The sequence below is a fragment of the Drosophila novamexicana genome, unplaced genomic scaffold, assembly GCF_003285875.2.
Source record: "Drosophila novamexicana strain 15010-1031.04,08,12 unplaced genomic scaffold, DnovRS2.1 tig00000009-arrow-pilon, whole genome shotgun sequence".
Classification (NCBI taxonomy): Eukaryota; Metazoa; Arthropoda; class Insecta; order Diptera; family Drosophilidae; genus Drosophila; species Drosophila novamexicana.
The window spans coordinates 2835427-2850159 of record NW_020824766.1 but is presented as its reverse complement, the minus strand read 5'-3'; the positions used below and the strand labels follow the sequence as shown (position 1 = coordinate 2850159).

Genomic DNA, 14733 nt, shown 5'->3' with positions numbered 1-14733 from the left:
TTCATTTCTCTCTCTAATCTTTGATTGCTTTACAGGAACTTGACGCCTCCATAGATTTGGCCACGCAAGCCATACTGCAGAAGCCGCACAGCTACGAGGGCTACTATGCCCGGGCCAAGGCGCGCATGGAGCTGGGCGCACTTAACGAGGCGCTTGTCGATGCCAATGAAGCCATGCAACAGGCGGCCCAAAGTGGAGTCCTCTGCGAGGTCGTTGAAGTCCTGAAGCGTATCCAAGCCGAGCTCCTCACGCGCATCACCAGCGAGGATCAATGCGCTGGCAAGCTGGCAGGCGCCGGAGTCGGTATCGGAAACGGAGCCGGTGCCGGTGCCAGTGCCGTCTACGAATCTCAGCAGGAGATGACCGATTTGTAAATGTCCTTTGTTGAAACGAATTCGAATCACAATCTTAACTTTCTAATTTTAGAACTAGCTCTTAACTGTGTTTCTATTTATTGCCTTTGGAAATTTGATTAATTTAAAAAATTATTTTGTATTCTTTCTTTTTCTTTACGCATGTAAAAAATAGTTGTAATAAATATATACATTAAGTTTACATTTGCTTAATAAAATATATACGAATTTATAAGATCAACCTTTATTGAACATATTTCACTCCAAAAAATGTTGCATACTTCGTGGCGAGCCACACAAAAATATGTTGCCTACTTTCGTGGTGCGTGGTTTGCGTCCTCACTACGACAAGACAACTTTTAAAATAGAGAGGACTCAAGCCATTCGGAAAAACTGAAACTCCTAATATAGATAAGACACAAACCACAAAGCAAAATCTCAAATTTCATCTCTTTCTGAATTTGTATAAAATGATTTCTTAGATCGAAAATGATCTTTAGAGTAGATGATTTTCAGGGTCTGTTTGAGACACCTGGGCAAAGCAAGTATAAGAACCTATTGGTTAGTAAAATTCACATTATATTTTATAAAAACTTTATGCTTAAAATATTTAAACCCTAAAGTCCTAACTTAACAACATAGAACTTAACACGATGATAATTTATACGTATTTAACACGTATGCTAGACAACATTAATTTTGGATGGGTCAAATTTCCGCAGAAAAAATTTAAATTTCAGTCTCGCTTTCATATGCACTAAAAGCCAATTACATTGTAATTGCGGGCCAGGTAAATAATTTGATTAAATAATATTTGTACACATAAAAGTCAAGTATTGTCATAATTTGATCAAACTATTTACCTGAAATATATCGATTTGATTTTAGGACTAACTTAATCTATAACTAGGCTAATAGAAGGACTCAATATGAGTCAGAGAAGGAACGTTTTTGCAGGCTGGCCGTGCAAAATGTGTTCGTTGTCGTCGTTGTCGGTCCAACAAATCCATTTGGATTGCACAAGGCAACAATGGCACTTGGGTTGTTCGGGGCTGTTCAGATCCTTGGCTAAAACTTCTCGTCGTCCATGTTTGTGCGGCAATTGTTGAGCGCCGACTGACGCTTCAGCGTTCCCGTCTCGCAATCGTTGTACGTCTTGGCCAGCACCTTGGGCGTGTTGTTGTGGTGCATATTGTTCCGGTTTAGCGTGCCGCCGCCCCCAACGCCGCCGCCGACGGATAAGTTGCTTGTCTTGGCGGGCATGCGGAAGCTGGACTGTCGCTTGGGTCGCTGATCATAGTACTGGAAAGTAGGCATATTAGTTTGGTCTGCAATTGGAGGGACTCGCGACTAAGCACTTACATCCTTGGTGGGCAGACTGGAATACTGATTGGGATACGAGTCGAAGCTGGCCGTCGTCGTGGTCGTCTTGTTGAGCGCCTCCTCGACGTTTTGCAGGCAACGCCGCCGTGTGAAATGATATGTGGCCAGGCAGCAGGCGGCAGTTAGGAGCATAAAGCAGCCAATGACAATGGGCAGAGTTGCGCTCGAGGCACTTTGCAGCTCTGCAGAGAAGTCGGGTGCATTAATGAAACCCATCCAAATGTTGGTACTAGTGTGGAGCTTACCTTCACACTCGCCCGGCACGCAGGCGGTCTTCTCGAATTCGGCACCGCGGCACTCCGCGGCAGCTGGCTGCTCCACTAGACAGCGGCGATGACGCAGGCGTATGCCATCGCTGGAGCAGGATGACCACTCGCTCCACTCACTCCAGCCGAGAAAGTCTGCAATTATGGACATGAGTCAGCTACACTTCGAACTCCTGGCTAAGCTAGCTTACCTTCACATGGCACCATCGCGCACTGCTGCTCCTCGAGCGCACGTCCCGCACAGAATCTCTCGTGGCCGCCCAGACATTTGCGTGTGCGCCTGCGCACGCCCAGGCCGCAGGTGACCGAGCAGCTGGACCACTCCGACCAGCAGCTCCACTCGTGCTCCAACTGATTGTCAATGCTATTGTCCGGCTGCTCGTCCGCCGGACAAGCGTGTAGATTGCAGACGCGACTCTGTGTGCTGTGGCCGCGCCGACGCAGCTGTGTGCCTCCGCCGCAGCTGGCGCTGCAGGGCGACCACTCGGAGTCGGGCTCCGCCGAGCTGTCATGCTCGTTGTGCCGCTGACAGCTGCCGTCCTGGTTGCAATTGCGTGTCTCCTCCTTGGCCAGGCTGATGCGCACCGAGCTGGCATCGGCGCTGGTCGCTCGGCAGGCGTAGCGATAGCGTTTCTCGACATGCGCGTCCGTGTTATTGCCGCCGGCCGACGTTAGCCAGGGTGTCCAGGCGCTGAGCTTGCGCACCTCGGCGCAGCTTTGCATATTGCAGTCCTCGTAGTCCAGTCGGCAGCCGGGGCAGTCCATGCCGCCGTTCAGGGGCTTGGGATCGTCGCATTCGCGCCGGCGCATTCGGAAGCCGCCACCGCATTGGGCGCTGCACTCGCTCCACTCGCCCCAGGGTCCCCAGGCGCCGTCAATGGGCGGCGGCTTGGCCACGGGACACGGCGGCAGGTGGCTGCAGTACATCTCGGCATGCTCGGGTCCCAGGCACATGCGACCGCCGTGTGCGGGTCGCGGATTGCCGCAAGTGCGGCGACGCGTCTTCACGGCAATGCCGCACGTCTGCGAGCAGGGCGACCACGTCGACCACTCAGTCCAGCCGCCGTGCTGTGTGCAATTGGTCACCTGGGTGCTGATGCCCTCGCAGGCAACGCCGCCGTGCTGCGGCTGCGGATTGTTGCAGTTGCGCTGTCGGCACAAGCAGCTGCTGTCCGGCTGCTCGTGCTGCTGGCACTCGGCCCATGGCGACCAGCTGGACCAGCCGCCATCGATGGGCGCATTCAGCACCGGACAGCTAAACTGTGCTGGCTGAAGCCAGGGCTGCTGCCCAGCCGGATCGAATGGCGTGCAGCGCTCGACGAGCTCATTCCAGCCGCAGTACGGATCCATGGCATTGAGGCAACTGGACTGCGAGACATGACGACTGCAACGCTGGGCGGGTATGCGTGTTAGGGCCAGATCCGTGCCCAGATAGATCGATTCCGTGACCTTCAGGTAGGACATGTGCAACAGAATGCTGCTGCCCGTATCGTCCGCCTGCCACATCTCCACCAGGCACGTCTGCGTCTTGCCCTGCTGCTGGCCGTACTTGACCGACAGCTTCTTGATGTGGTTGTCGCTGATGGACACATACAGCACATGCAGTTGCTCCGTCCGGGTCAGCACAATGTCCAAGGCAATGTGCTTGAACCGCTCCAGCCGGGAATGGTACAGCGGCTGCGCCCCAATCGGCTGTATCGCCTGATCCATGAGCTGATACCGCGAACTCTCCAGCAGGTGGCCAAAGGCTGTTGCACCGCTGGCGCACTGGAACTGACTCCGTTGCGGCGTGTTCACTGTTTTCCATGGCGCATCCGCGTGCTCCTGATGCCTGAAGGCGCCCTCGAATGCCGCATTGATTGAGCTCAAATTGTAGGCGCAGACGGCGGATCCAAAGATGCTCGAGCTGAGGAAAATTTGGCGAATATTAATTAAATGTTGGATCAACAGACTGTTCTCGTCGCTTACCCCGACGTGCTGAAGGTGGCGTAGAGCACATGCTCCGACTCGGCATATGTCATGCCCTGGATCTCGTCGAAGTAGTAGGGATAATCGCCGGGCAACGAGCAGTTGAGACGCGCCTTAAGAAACGAGGTCCAATTGTCGCGCAGCACCTGATCCCCGCCAGCATCGTTCTTGCAGACGCGTGCAATGCGCGAGTAGATCGCCTAAATAGAGAAATGGGTATATATTATAAATCGATCGCTTGCCAATTGATCCGATCTCTTACCTTGCCGCAGCTCATGTGCTCCGCGGCAGATTCGCGCAGCAGAAAGTACACAAAGTTGCCAGCCTCAAAGCTGCCCACAAACTGGGCGCCATTTAGCCAATTGGTGTTGTATTGCTTGGTGCGCAGGAAACGCTTGCGTTCCTAGAAGATCAAGGAGAAGCGGGTTTAAAAAAGCTTAAAAGATCGAGTAGGAATAGGAGTAGAGCCGTATAGAGAAGATATGGATGGGCTACGAGGAAGATAGTCAATGGTAGATAGAGAAGTTCATTTGGATGTAGTTGGGTCTCGTTTAGGTGGAGTGATCATGACCATGTTATATATCATATGCTTAAAATACTTTAAAATCAGTTTGAAGTTTTGCCAGGACATTTAAGCAAGCTCTCCATTATATATTTTTCATTTTCGACAGAATCGTGAAACATATCGGGAAACTCTTTTCAAAAGCCGATTTATATCAGTTTTGACAAGCACAATCGATAAGAGTTGACAGCCGCAATCGATTTGAATTATATCGATAAGCATAATAATTTTGACAGACACAATCGATTACAATTATAAATCGATTACAAATACAACAGCAGCAATCGGTTTATAATTTTCGAGAGAGAGTCGCAGAGTTTCGGAAAATAATAGTAAAAAATAAATTTGCCACTGCCGGAAAGCAAAGTAAAAGGGATTAGAGAGTTGCAACAGGATGTTGTGTATACAACATATCTATATGAATGTATACTATGTATATATACTTGTATATATATAGATAAACCTACCCCATTGGACTGGACGGGTGTGCGTATAATGGCCACATCGCTGCCGGAGAAGTCCGCGGATGTGCCCACAAACATGTTGCCATTGGACTGCAGAAGGCTGGTGCTGTTCGCCTGCGGATGAAAGGGGCACTTGACCACGCCATCATCAAACTGGGTGACGTTGAGATTTTCCATCTGCAGAAGAGTTAAAAGAAACACACCATATAAATACAAGAGTTGAGTTTGTGGCAGCTGTTGGGCTGTCAGAGTCGTCGACGACGACGACCACTCACCTGGCGCCACGAGCAGCTCGGCTGGAAGGCGTTCGTCCCACACGCGTACAGTTGGTTCTCACCGTAGCTGTGGAGCACGCGCACATAGTTGCGACACCAGCGATCCGACTGGCCTTTCTGCTGGCACAGCAGCACGTTCCCAGGCGTCGCCTCCCAGCTGGCCCGCTCCAGCGGCTCCAGCTCGAAAGACATGCGGTACAAGGTGTCTCTGCAAAGAGTCAATAAAATCTTGCAAATATATCCGAGTACATAGCCAATGGTAACAGCTAAATTCGGCCCACAAGCGATTACAAAAAAAAAAAACCCCAACCCCTGCCCAGTCCGCGCCGCGGCCTAGATGCTCCCCCTGCCCAGCCCTGCCCCACGGCCAGTTGTCATAATTCCCAACTGGTTGCCCGCTTGCCCGGTGCATTGAACTGCAAGGCAAACAGGTAAAGACAAACAGACCTGGCCAGGCACAGTGGTCGCCACTCGACTGACATTTGACTGAGCTGCGCTTGTAGGCGTCGCATGTGGGCTCTAAACAAGATGAACGAATTGGAATTATGGCTTTAGTGCCACATTAGGCAACCGTTGCAAGAAGTTCAATTAAGATAAGCAGCCGTTAGCCGAGCCGAGTTAATAAAAGTATCTAACAAATTCATTGCTTGGAATAAATTGTGTGATGCCAAGTGAAAAATATTAAAAGATAGGCCGAATGTGGGAGATAAACAATTAATTCTCCTTAAATAGTTAATTAATTCCCTAGTAAAACAATTAATTCTCTAATTACATAATTAATTCTCTTTAAATAATTTGTTCTCATTAAATAATCTAACTAATTATCTTCAAATAATTAAATAATTATTTTTTTAGATATTCAAACATTTAACCCTCTAATTAAATGTCTTAATAAATAATCAATTCTCTAATTACATAATTATTTCTCTATAAACAATTAATTCTTTAATTAAACAATTAATTATCTTTGATTAATTAATTCGCTAATTATATAATTCATTCGCTAATTAAATAATAAACGATCATCAAATAATTAATTATCTAATCAAATAAATAAATATCTTGTTAAATAATCAATAATCTAATTATATAATTAAACAATTAATTCTATTTAAATAATTAATTCTCTTCAAAGTTCGCAAGGCGCACACATGCACATTTCTCTTATAATTCCCAATTTGTTTTAACAATAGCAATATCATATGACTGTCATTCACAGCTGACCGAAAGTTATTTTCTGTGTTTCCATAACTTAAACCACTGTGCAAAGCACGGCAACCACTGTGCTTACACGTATTTGGCATAACAAATACGAAGATCAATAGATCAAGTGCATACGAATGCGGCTAGCGACAGATAAATGGTTACATCTCGAGCTATAGCTGGACAGCATTTGCTGCTAGAATTCGCTTGAAGGAATGCCGCCGACCAGACGTCGCCAGAGTCGTCGTCGCCAGCAGCCCACAGTTGGCTTTGGACAGCTTTGGACAACTTCACTAACGAACATTTGATGCAGTTTAGCGGCTTAGAAGAATGGCTGCTGCATTGGCCAATGTGGGACTATGCGGACCGGATCGACTGCCAGCGCTCGCCCAATATCAATCAGTCAAACGCAGCTGCCGCGTGGCGCGTGGAGCGTGGAGCGTGGCTCTGACCAGGGCACCTGGCTGTCAGCTCTCAGGTGGTAACCTGAGCCGCTGCGTGTTGTGCGACTTCTGCGGTACGTGCCGATGAGGTAACATAAACAGGCCCAACATTCGCATAAGCCGACTTCGACAGACGCCCTTCCCCAAAGCGCAGCTGTCAACGACTTCGTTTGGAGTGTGCCGCACAAAAGGTGTGTGTCCCGATAACATCGCGTTGGCAGATGCAAAATGTATTTAGTTTTGCCATTATTTAAATGAAGGCATTCAATTTTAACAACAGCAAATGGCAAGGCGGAGCAAGTATGGCCAGTTGACAGCAAAAGGTATTAAATATTTTAACCTTTACATCACATTTAATTACACGTAATCTAAGATATTAAGAAGTTGATATAATGCTCGGTAATCTAACGTTATTTATTTCAAGGCGAACCGACTTCCCGCGAACAGACGCTGCCTTTTATGGGTAACTGTACAGAGGCTAGTGTTGGGTAAGGTTATGATAAGCTTCGAGTGTGTCAATAAACAAGAATAAAGTACACTTTCTAGTGCCAATTCGTTTGATTGCGCCAAAAGCCAAAGCCTTCTAAGTTCTGCTTATTATCAGACTCAAGTGCTTTCCCAACTTACGGCAGAGTGCAGGGCAAAAGTTGGGTTAGGTTCAGCGGAAATCGACATGTGAAAATGACGTGACAAATGTCGCGTAGCAAAAAATGAAAAAAATGGCAAACGTGCAAAGAAAAAAAGGGCGTACAAATTGCAGTCAGACTTAACGGCTGCAAAATTCAATTATTGCTGATTGTGTACAGTTGTAACGCTTGTTGTTATTGTTGTTTTTTTTTAACGGGGCAAGTACCGCCATAATAAGTGAAAATGTAGTTGCCAAAACATGGGCGTTAAAATTAAAATATATACACATATATATATATAACAAAATAAATATCATGTTTATTAATTTGGAAAATATACTAAAACTTGGTATTTTAAGTTGCCAACTATTCAAATGAACTAAATCATGCCGGGCTCTAATACAACGCAATGTGGAGTCTAAACTCTACACTCATGTGAATTTGTAGAGTTTTATAAGTTGCCAACTATTCAAATGAACTAAATCATGCCAGGCTCCAATTCAACGCAATGTAGAGTCTATAATTAGCGTAAACTCTACACTTATGTGAATTTGTAGAGTTCAGTGTTCCATTTCTCCGGCAGCAGCAGCAGCGATAACGAACGGCCTTGCAAATTAGCATTGCCTTCAAACAGCGCACCTCCCCCCTCCACTCTCCCCCCCCCCTCGGTCGCTTTCAAGTTTTTATCTTTCGACTCGCTTCGAAGCTGGCAAATTCCACATTTGAGGTGTGAAAAGTCGATACACATGTTTTCTGCTCTGGCCTACCTCTTGTACGTTTTCTTTTAATTTGTATTTTTGTTATTTACGCTGCATTTTGCTTTTTGCAAATATTTGCTTACCGTTTTGTCAGTTGTTTTTTATTTTCTTTCATTCGACTTTGTATTGGTTTAAGTTCTTTTCGCGCTATCGTTATCTCTAAACGGGCGCGTGCGTGCAAATACGAGCAAGTGGGAAAAGTGTTGCGAATCGTTTCATGTGTTGTATTTGTTGTGTTGAACAACGCACTCCACAGATTTCTCAGGCATGCCTGAAATTGAGTTACGACCTGGTTTGAGATGCAACAAGATCCAAGCTAATTCTATCTTGATGGGATAAAGAATTGAACAAAATGCAGCTTTGCTTTGCCAAAGCCTAAACTTGTTGCGAATTATAACTGGAGTTCCGATTTAAAGGGTATTGGAAAGTAAAACAATCTTGTAATATCTATCCTCAGTTGCTGTTTCAAAAGATGTATAGACAATTTCTCAACCCAAAGATACATCCTCCATTGCATGACCAAATTGTGAAACTCCTTGGACCAAGAGATTTGACCCATTTACAGAAGCGGCGCGTGGCTGTGCCTTGTCCGACAAGTGCGTTACGTGCCGCAATCTGTATCTGAGAGCATGTCGCTGTAACTGTAACTGTATCTGTATCTTTGTCTGTAAATGTATCTGTATCTGTATCTGTATCTTTGGCGGATATTTCATTTACTTGGATTTACTGTGCGCATTTGCATTCACAATTTTCGCACACCTTGCGCCGTGGCTAAGTTTTGAGCGACAAGCGCGACAAGATAACAAAAAGGCCTTTTTGTACAGCGCACCACCAAGTGGTGCAGTCGCAGTTGGACTATGGCGGCTTGGACTATGGCGCCGTCTGTCCAGCTGGGAACGGCGCTGCTCCAGCGGAGGAGCGCGTGGGCGTTCGTCTAGCGCCTGTTTGGCGACAGCTCGCGGCGATCGACGGGCTGGCGGATTGCTTGTAATTAAAAAGCTGCCCGTTGCTCCGTTAAGATCTGGCAAGAAAAGAAAAAAAAAACCTGCAATAGACTGCAATGAATTTCAGCATTGGCACTGCCTACGCCAAGCGCATTCCTTGCTCTCAAACTCAAAACTGCTCCACTGCTCCACTATTAGCATTTTTTTCTATTTGTTGGCATTTTCAATGGAAATATGCAAAACGCCCCCCTATTGCAATGTGTGCGCTGTTTTACTTAACATGGTTTTGCTTTGATTCATTTTGATTTTGATTTCAATTTCGGCTTACAGTAGCCGCCTTAACTGACTGTCAGCCTCTTAGCGTCTGTCACGTGAAGTTTGTGCCCAGATTTCAAACAGCCAAATTTGGCTACATTTAAGCCAAAAAAAAATGAATAATAATAAAAATAAACCAAATGGCAAATTTGGTATTTGCTTCCTCAAACAATTCAATGGGGAATTGTCTAAAGTGTTTTAAATAACAATTTGTAACAACAAAATTAGAGTATTTATTTTACTTTTTTGAATAGGAACTTTCTACTAGAGAATATCAATGTTTAGTTCAAACCGAATGTCCAATTCAATAGATAGTTAAGTGTAGAAAGCTTAAGAGAAATTTACCATCCATAAGATAGCTTTCAAAATGATTCCTTACTTTTTATACCCACTGAAAATGTGTAAAAAAGGGTATTCCAGCTTAGACCTTAGATCAAAGAACATTTATCTTTATTAAGAAGTTAAATCCTGGAATTTTAACCTAGTTTACTAAATCATATTACTTTAGATAATTAAATATCTTATCTTAAACTGAATTTCAACAAAATTCACAAGATTTTCACATACAAATTACAAGTTTATGAAGTTACAAATGGGCAGACTTTTGCCTTTCCCTTTCATAGGTTTACGACAGAAAGTTGTTTGCCTATCGAAACATTTGAAATGCAACCCTGTTTGGAGTAGTTTTTAGGTTATGTTCAGTCATATGCATAAACATTTCAAATGCTTCCCAGCGTTGCATTTGCATGGTCCATTTGCGCCAAGCCACAACAGCGCTAAAAGACCCCTTCAAAAAAAAAAAACACAAAATTAAAACCCAAAACTAAAAAAAAGAAAACCTCCATAAAAGGTTGTTTAGCGAAAAAAAAAAAAAACAAGGAAGAGAGGCAGAAAACAAAATGGTATATTATTTTAATGCAGTCTATATCAAATTTCGGGCCACAAGACCCCGAATGCACTGCACATGACAGAAATTACGCGTCGTGCAACTCGTCGCCCCGTTGTCCCCTCAAACCGTCGACCCGTCGCCCCATCGCCTCGTCAATCGTCGGACGTCATGGGAGCTGTTGGCATACTTGAGCTCGTCCCGGACTTGTCGCTCGTAATCGGAGCCTGCAGTCGTGTCAAGTGCCAGACGAGGAGCAACGGCTTCTCATAACATATATGTATATGTATATGTATTTGTATAGGGACTTTGTGCCTAGCTATTCCATGCCAATGACTCGACAATTACCCAACTTTTATGGGCCGAACCACAAGATCGTAAATGTGTAGTTGGCTTAATATTGCCACAATTAAACTGCGGCTTTGTGATTAGAAAAGGGTTCACATTGTGGTTTTCGGCAGAAACAAAAAACCACTGGGAATTGCGTGGCTGCGGCTAAAGGAAGGTCACACAAAAACAAAACAGAGACACGAACTTAATCAAAGTAATTTTATAAGGATTGAATTACTTCTGAAAGAGTAGAGATCATTAGCCAAGAGGCTGTTGCCTAATTACAACAAGGTTTACAGACAAATAGAGAAGGAACAGTGGAAGGTATCTAAAGTCCATTTAAGTAAAGATTTAATTATTTTCACTGATTATATCGAATTATTAGGCCATGAGTAAAACCTTAGGAATTGTTGCAATATCTAACTCTGACCAGTGGACCCGGTCTAGTTGTACCGCAATCAAAAAAGCCCACAACTGGGCATTTAATATGCCCACGCAGTTATCTAGCCGACTGGCTATCTACCCAGCCAGAGCTAAGTAGAGCAACTGCCCTTCCGAGGCCAGAATATGAGAAAAGAATGAAAATTGAAAGAGGGCAAAACAAACAAAGGAAAAACCTGCGACAAATGATTGACAACAGGTTAAAAAGAAAAGAAGAGAAAAACAGCGACGACATTTTGATAAACGAGGCAATTCGTATTTGTACTCCAGACGGAACGGGCACACGTTCTGCCAAGGGGTTAAGATCTCTGTAGGGACACGGCGCGGCTTCTTATCTTATAAAGATGACTGGAGTTCTGAGTTCTGAGCTAGCAAATGAAAAGTAAACACTGGCTAAGCACATAAAAGAACCAGCAAGAGCGAAGCGATCTTTGCCAGGCCGAAGACCAAATACCCTTTGCGGCTTTATTGTCAAGCGATTGCCCAAATGGTAGAGTATTTCGGGCCAAGTTTCGTTAACATTAGGGTTTACTTAACTTTCCAACGATCATTCCTATCGAAGCTATATAACATAGTGTTCCGATCTAGGCGACCCGACATATCCGGAATATGCATAGATACTTTAAGAGACTTTCTGTGTCCATACCCTCTAATAGGCTATACAAACAGCTAGGGTAGCATCAAATTGCTTAACAAATAGGCAGACAATTTGTGTATCTTTGTATCTATGAGTACGTATCTCTGACTGTGCTGGCACTTGTTGCCCGTAGCGTATTCTATTCTATTCTGTTTGTCTTAGCTTGTTCCAGTTGCCTTTGTGTTCATTTCGCTGAGCTAAATATGCTGATATGTTACCGGTTTTTATATCAGACCTGTGGCACTTTCGATTTTCGCCAGAGATTCCCAGATCTCAACAAGAAGCCTTATCAGACCAGAATGTACGCAATAATTCGTGCTGCCTTGGCTGATAAGTTTGGGGCATTACGTATTTTGACAAATTTAATGTTTCCGTTAACTTATTGCTATAATTGTTTTTTTTCTTTGCGAACAGTCATTGTGAGTTGTGAGTCAATTTACAGGTAATTCGTTTTAACAAACTTAGAAATCTAAAAACTTACCTGGCACCAACAATAACCTGCTTCCTGGCCACATCGTATAACAATTCTGAATACCAACTCGTTTCGGGATCGTAAAATCGTTTGGCTGTTGACATTAAATCTGCAAAAATATATAAAAGGCATATTAATTGTAGGGTATGCCCAAGTCAGGATTGCCTTTAAGTAGCATATTTTGTACATTGCATAAGGCCCTCGTAAGAAAATAAATGCCTATAAAAATGAAAATCAAAGTCAACAAAACTTGTTGCTGAGTTTGCGCTTCGAGTCGTACTTCAAAAACCGAATTCCACATCCATGCAAAAAGCACAGAATGAAGACGTTGAGCAAATATTTCAACAATAAACACGCAGCGATTTCTGCCCCAAGTTATTTAATATATATTATATAAAGGGGTGTTAAGTTTCCCAAGAACTGACATCTCTGTTAACAGGCAGGCACAGTTGGCGCAATAAAGCACTTGCCACTGTCAGAAATCAACCCAATTTTCACATGCCTTCAGCATTCGAGTGCTTGACTTGATTGATTGCTTAGCACAATTGACACAGTTTTGTAATTATTATTATCATCATCATCATATTATTTTTAATGTTATGTGATAGTCCATAACTTACCTTGATATGATATGTAACGCGAATCATTTTCCAATAACTCAAAGTTCGACTGCGCCTGGTAGCTGCTCAGTAGGGCCCGCGTATTCCTTGGGCTTTCTAGGGTTAAGCATAGTAATAGTAGAAGCCACAGCTGTCGCTGCATTTTGTCATATTTTAAAATTAACATGCTGCAAAAATAAAAAAAAAACAGTACAAAGACATTGTTATAAATATTTGCAACAGAGCAGAGATTAACATATAATGCGGATAGCCCTGTCTGACAACATTCATTTGTTTAAAATATCTACAAAGCGGGTTCCGGTTTAAAACATATTCTAACAAATATACAATCTATGCGCTCATTGATGGAACTTTTAACAAGGAGTATCCGGCTATTCATGCCAGATCTGTTCGTCTATAAGTCATGTTCCCTACTATATTTAGATATAACTAGCAAATGGTCTAATATTATTTAAATCTTAAGTTTTTTTTAATGATATTAGATAACTTAAACTAGTAACTAGGAGAATCCGGCTATTAAGGCCAGATCTGTTCCTATTCCTTACATATAACAAAAATATATATCTTGTTTTATTTAAATCTTAAGTTTTTGAATGATATTAGATAACTTAAGCTTTTAACAAGAAGAATCGGGATATTATTACAAGATGTACTCGAAAACCTAGTATGAAAGTCCTATTCCTTACTTATATTACTAATATATTAACCTAGATATTAACAAGTAAAAGGTCTTGTATTATTCAAATCTTAAGTTTTTGAATGATATAAGATAACTTAAACCTTTAACAGGGAGAATCCGGGTATTAATGCCACATCTATTCGAAAACTTAGTATGAAAGTCCTATTCCTTACTTATATTACTAATATATTTAATTCATATATTAACATGTAAAAGGTCTTGTATTATTTAAATCTTAAGTTTTTGAGTGACATTATATAACTAGATGTGGGCTAAGTGAAAGCGTTAACTTTTAGCTTAAGCCTGAACATATTTCCCCTCTACCCAAGTATAACTGATTAAGAGTAATCAGTTAACAGTTAAGAGCTGTTCGAATAGACTTACTTTATATATTGTCACGTAGCGCTTGAATAGATTATGTATGGTTTTCCATTCAGCTTTAGTAAAAATAAGTAGGCAGATTGCAAAAGAGTTGTGTTTATATAAGCATTTTAGAGCTTGATAGCATATGATGAGATTACAATTTCATTGCACTGTTATTTTCACAATTCACAATTAATTAAGATCGTATGCTTTTGAACGGTTTTTCGATCATAAATTGCTGCACAGCACAGATGAATAACTGAAATCTTTCACATTTGTAGTTTGGGCTTGTAAGTAAAATAAAATCGAAAGATACGGCACGAAGAGTTCCCGTTTTTCACGAAGCGAGTCGCGCTTGCCGAAGTTAACCGCGCAGCGAGTCAAAACAAACTGAGCTGCCGAGCGGCCGCAGCAACAGTAGACACCAGAGGCGAAGAGCGTAGAAACAACAAAACAGCCAAAGAGCGAACGAGTAAACGAACGCACGAATCAACGAACGAACGAGTGAACGAGTGAACGAAGGAGCGAGCAAAGCAAATGGGCCAAAACGCCGACGCGATGTGCAGCCCACGAAGATGTTTGCTTTGAGAACCGGCTTCGGCCTGCGCAGAGAGCTCAACTGCAGCGACAACAACAACAACAACAACAACGACTTGTGTTTGAGCCTGTGGGGCTTAGCATTGGTTTTTATACTCTTGCAGAAGGAGTATTTTAATTTTGTCAGTACTCTTGCCGTATCAGAACA

General features: G+C 43.3%; 2 protein-coding genes and 1 long non-coding RNA gene across 6 annotated transcripts in view; 2 read left to right on the top strand and 1 right to left on the bottom strand.

The window, feature by feature from the left end:
• Positions 1–511, top strand: part of LOC115769141 (protein TANC2) — a 59041-nt gene extending 58530 nt beyond the window's left edge. For both annotated transcript variants that reach the window (XM_030713845.1, XM_030713843.1), the window contains exon 6: positions 36–511. In XM_030713845.1, the coding sequence (XP_030569705.1) occupies positions 36–374 (339 nt within the window). In that variant the 3' untranslated portion in view covers positions 375–511. The remainder of the gene's footprint in view (positions 1–35) is intronic.
• A 422-nt stretch (positions 512–933) lies between these two features.
• The window catches only part of LOC115769159 (semaphorin-5A), a 44497-nt gene continuing 30697 nt past the window's right edge, over positions 934–14733 (bottom strand). For 2 of the 3 annotated variants that reach the window (XM_030713860.1, XM_030713877.1), the window contains 10 exons: positions 12947–13113; positions 12336–12435; positions 5272–5479; positions 5000–5173; positions 4233–4373; positions 3971–4170; positions 2194–3908; positions 1982–2137; positions 1716–1918; positions 934–1655 (listed from right to left, as the gene is read on the bottom strand). In XM_030713860.1, the coding sequence (XP_030569720.1) occupies positions 1422–1655; positions 1716–1918; positions 1982–2137; positions 2194–3908; positions 3971–4170; positions 4233–4373; positions 5000–5173; positions 5272–5479; positions 12336–12435; positions 12947–13113 (3298 nt within the window). In that variant the 3' untranslated portion in view covers positions 934–1421. Of the gene's footprint in view, positions 1656–1715; positions 1919–1981; positions 2138–2193; positions 3909–3970; positions 4171–4232; positions 4374–4999; positions 5174–5271; positions 5480–12335; positions 12436–12946; positions 13114–14009; positions 14364–14733 lie in introns of those variants that run through there. The other variant, XM_030713868.1, reaches the window with a different exon arrangement.
• On the top strand, positions 6404–7455 carry LOC115769374. The gene is made up of 2 exons (XR_004018738.1): positions 6404–7240; positions 7342–7455. It is a non-coding gene; the product is annotated as an uncharacterized LOC115769374 (long non-coding RNA).